This window comes from Arachis hypogaea, chromosome 14, assembly GCF_003086295.3.
Source record: "Arachis hypogaea cultivar Tifrunner chromosome 14, arahy.Tifrunner.gnm2.J5K5, whole genome shotgun sequence".
Classification (NCBI taxonomy): domain Eukaryota; kingdom Viridiplantae; phylum Streptophyta; class Magnoliopsida; order Fabales; family Fabaceae; genus Arachis; species Arachis hypogaea.
The window spans coordinates 137843329-137847801 of NC_092049.1; the positions used below are offsets into that span (position 1 = coordinate 137843329).

Sequence of the window (4473 nt, forward strand, 5' to 3'; positions counted from 1 at the left end):
TTCCATAATAACTAACACTTAATATCGTCCCCGAAAATAAATTACAGCAATAAAACGAGGCTAAGTTTGATAATCACACTAATAACAATTAACAAATACTATGCAATATAGGTGAAATGTGAAAAAGCATCCTCTTCCACACTCCACCCTGCAGCTACAGCAGTAAACCTAAACAGCGCTAAAATATGCAAACATAATACTTATTATATTAACAAACTTTTTCGTATATTAACTGCATCACTAAATGTTATTGGTCTCCTTCCAAATGGATATACACATGCATGAAGATACTGTGTGCTTTTGCCTGAAACATATGACATCGTTACATGTTAGGTAATATTCAAAATATATAAAAGTGTTAAAGAGCAGAAATATATATTTAAATAACATAAAACCATATCCCATATACATATATTATTAACACAAGAACAGGTTCACATGATTACAATTGTATATGTAAGAATGTATATATATAAAGCCTAAATATATAATAAATAAAAGGGCCGTGTGATGAACATGCATGTATAAAAAGTGAAAAACATAAACAATATCTTATTCATGACACTAAGACACGCAGCATTTGCAGTAAAATTCATGTTCAGTAAAATTCACCGTTTGCACTAAAATTCACGTTCAGTCATAAATAATTTTAATTAGTTGGAATTATGTTCAGTAAAATTCACCATTTGCAATAATGGCAACAGGTAGCACATATTCAGAGTAACAAAAACGCTAACCATATTTTATACGTAAGCTACTGTTTTAGCTAGGAATTAATCAACTAAGCTATGTTTTAACCATTAAAAAACAATAATAAACTGTTTGGTGTGTCCAATTTGAAATTTCAACTATAAAGTACATTTTAACATTTTAGCACTACTATATTTTGTTTCATTTACATAGAGCAGATATTAATTTTTTGATATATCAATATTATGAATATAACAACTATATCAATAATAATAAAAACTAGAAGAAAAGGAAACGGTGCATACCTTCATATTTGAGATCTGATCCTTTTGAATTTGGCCACCTTGATCGCTGTAAATACATAGAGCGTGTCATAGACATCACTCAACAACTTGAAATAAGCATATCTCCAAGATTTCTTCAAAATCAATGAGAAGCAAAATCCCCAAAATGACATAACAAATCCAACAGCCATAGCAATGTAGAACCCCTCGCTTACAAATTGTTCATCATCACCATCAGCATCATGTTCACTGATCTGGTGACCATGAATGGGACAAGTGTTGTTGAGGGGAGCACCACAAAGTTTTGGATTTCCTGCATAAGCAGATGCATCCCTAGTTTGAAGTTGCGTGCCAAGTGGGATTTCTCCGGATAAATCATTGTATGACAAGTCAAGAACACTGAGATCGTCAATCTGAGCAAGCTGTGAAGGAATTGTTCCTGACAAATGATTTCTGGATAGATCAAGAAAATCTATTGACTTCAGTTGTCCAATAGTTGAAGGAATGTGTCCACTAAACAAGTTTCTTGAAAGATTTAAAGAAACCAAGCCAATAAGAGTCATCATCTCAGTTGGTATTTCCCCTGTTAACCTGTTGCTGGAGAAATCAATACTTCTCAACAATCCCAGGGTGCTTCCATATTTTGACATTTTCCCTTTCCATGTCAGTGATGCGCTATCATTATAAACTCCGGAAACTTCAGAGTCAGTACGGCTAAACCCATCGCGATATTCATAATGATAGTCATGAGTAATCGTTGCATTTGATTTTGCTTGAGTGGCCATAGCAGACAGATTACTTATGCATTTAGGTATACTGCCAGACAGAATATTTAAAGAGAGGTCCAAGACACGAAGTTCATCGAGATTGCACATGCTTAATGGAATGTTACCATGAAAGTTATTGGAATGTAAGCTAAGTACAAGTAGCTTTCGAATATTATCTCCAATCCAGCTTGGTATTGTTCCTGACAACTTATTACCTGCAACATCAAAAACTCGTAGTTGTGTGCAATTATGCAAGGATGGTGGTATCTCTCCTGAAAAATGATTGCCTTCAAAGTGTATTGACTGGATATTTCTTAAAGAGCCCAGAGATTTTGGCATATTTCCATAAATCCAAAGTGCCAATGCATTATGAGACAAATCCAAAGTGCCAAGATGGGAAAGTCTTGAGAAATGAGCTTCAGATATCAAACCTGTCAGAAAGTTATTTCCAAGGCTTAACTCAGTTAAGTTGGATAGTTGTCCAATACCTTCATGTATGCTTCCATTTAATCTGTTGTTATCAAGTCGTAACTCTTGCAAAGATTGAAGCTGAGAGAGGTCAGGCACCATCCCCGTAATTTCATTCCATACCAGCTCCAAGAATTTTAAGGGTTTATGAGCACAACGAGAATACTCTCGAATATATTCATGGAACTCCCCTGTCAAGTTGTTGTTGGATAGGTCAAGCCATGCCAAATTACAACTATGAAACAAGGATAGAGGTATTTGGCCTTTGAGCTCATTATTTGCAAGATTTAACTCCTCAAGGGAGTTCAAGTTGTCCCCGAATGTTTCTGGAATGGTTCCTGTTAAACCATTATCATTCATTATGAGAGTAACAAGGTTACGAGTGGAATTCATTAACCAGGGGAATATCAAGGATGCATCCCTTAGAGAGTTGTTAGAGATATCCACAGATGAGAGAGAAGTGGATGCAAGTGATGAAGTGAGCACGGAATCAACAAGATTGCAACCATGCAAGTCTAAATGTTGAAGATGAGAAAGGCTACTCACTTGTTGTTGCCAATTGCTGGCACCACTTAGATTCACCCTAGGAAGTGAAAGATACCTCATGGTTGAAAGCTCAGATAGCCATTGTAAATCTGAACTTAATGACATGGTTTTGTCCCAGTAATGAAGGTCAAGATACTGTAAACGAGAAAGGTTTTTGAATTGACTAGGAATGGTTCCGGTGAATGCATTTGCACTTAGATCAAGATGTTCCAAGGATAAGAGATTTCCAAGTTGGGGTGGCATTGTTTCATTAAGGCTATTATGACTAAGATCCAAATATGTCAAGGATGACATATTTGTGAGTTGAAGAGGAAATCCTCCAACCAGATTATTGGAACTAAGATCAAGATACTCGAGGAAGAGTAGATTTCCCAATTGAGGGGGTATGTTTCCACCAAAGGAACAAGAAAAGAGATCGAGGTGTGTCAAAAATGTTAAAGAGGCAATGAAAGGAGGGATGGATGGAGTGTGAGTAAAGTGATTACCACTAAGGTCCAAATACTTCAAATGATGTAACTCACCCAGTGATGGGCTTATGGATCCACGAGTGTAACCATCACCCTGAAGATGAAGCATGAGAACATGGCCTGTGTGGTTGCTGCACGTGACGCCTTCCCAGTTGCAACAATCCTTCTGCTGCTCCCCATCTCCCCATGAAGACAGCCAATCATCATCATGGGTGAGATTGAAGCCACGTTTGAGAGAAAGCAGAGCTTGCCTTTCACTCTCAATGCACTTCCCACTTGCCACCACCGCTGCACTGCTGGTCCATGCAAGTAGCTGCACCATCAACACCAAATAAACTACACCATTCATCATCATCACTCCAACCACACAATATTTCAAGTTGTTGTATCATATCATATGTGTGTGCTCAACAACCTAAGGCCATATTTCCAATTTATAATAACTGATTCAAATTAACAAAATAATCAACGCATATTATACTCACAAAATACATAATGAGGACAGCAAATTCCAGAAAGACTAATTCAAACCAAAGATATATAATAAATCCAATATTAATATAAATAACTTGTCATGTGTGGCCTAAATGCTTCCACTCACTCAACTTACTCTATACTCATGACTTGAACTATTGACTTAACAAGTTTGATGTACGTTGCATTATATGAGAGCCTCAACAGTCAACACCAAACATATATTCCTACAGTAATGTTTGGGTACGTACAAGTGAATAATAATAAATATTTTTAAAATACCATTTATATTTATATACATACTCTCAAATATATAAATATTATTCTTCAAAAATGATATTCATAAACCAAAATCAGTCATTAATGTATTTATATATAAATACATGTGTGATTGAATTTATTTTTAATATGTATTTATATTTTAACATATATTTTATATTAATAATTGACTTTAATAGCTAATAGTATATGCAAAGTATAGTGAATTATTCTTTCCTATATTTTGGGCAAGAAAAATTACCTTCCTTATCCCTTATCCCTTTCAATAGATTGTGCACTTTCGTGAATATTTCAAACTAGGGTAGCAAATAAATGAAAAAATTTAAAAAATTAACTCTTTCAATTTTTTTAATAATTAAAAAAATAAAATATAATTTTTAATTTTTTAATATTTTTTATTTTTTTTTACCTCACTTATAAAATTAATCGTAAAATATTACATTTTACTGTTTCAATGGTTAAAAAAGATTAAGAAAAATGTTCCCAAAAATTTGTAAT

The 4473-nt window shown here is 34.3% G+C and overlaps 1 protein-coding gene across 1 annotated transcript; it reads right to left on the minus strand.

Moving 5' to 3' along the window:
- Window positions 1-3834, minus strand: LOC112743346 (receptor-like protein EIX2). Its single transcript, XM_025792557.2, has 2 exons — window positions 996-3834; window positions 1-304 (listed from the first exon to the last, which is right to left on the minus strand). Exon 1 carries the CDS (start codon window positions 3575-3577, stop codon window positions 998-1000), a length of 2580 nt encoding a protein of 859 aa, XP_025648342.2. The 5' UTR covers window positions 3578-3834; the 3' UTR covers window positions 1-304; window positions 996-997.
- Between the last annotated feature and the right edge of the window lie 639 nt (window positions 3835-4473).

Excerpts from the sequence above, each read along its gene's own strand:
- LOC112743346 (XM_025792557.2), bottom strand. The coding sequence starts at position 3,577 with ATGATGATGAATGGTGTAGTTTATTTGGTGTTGATGGTGCAGCTACTT.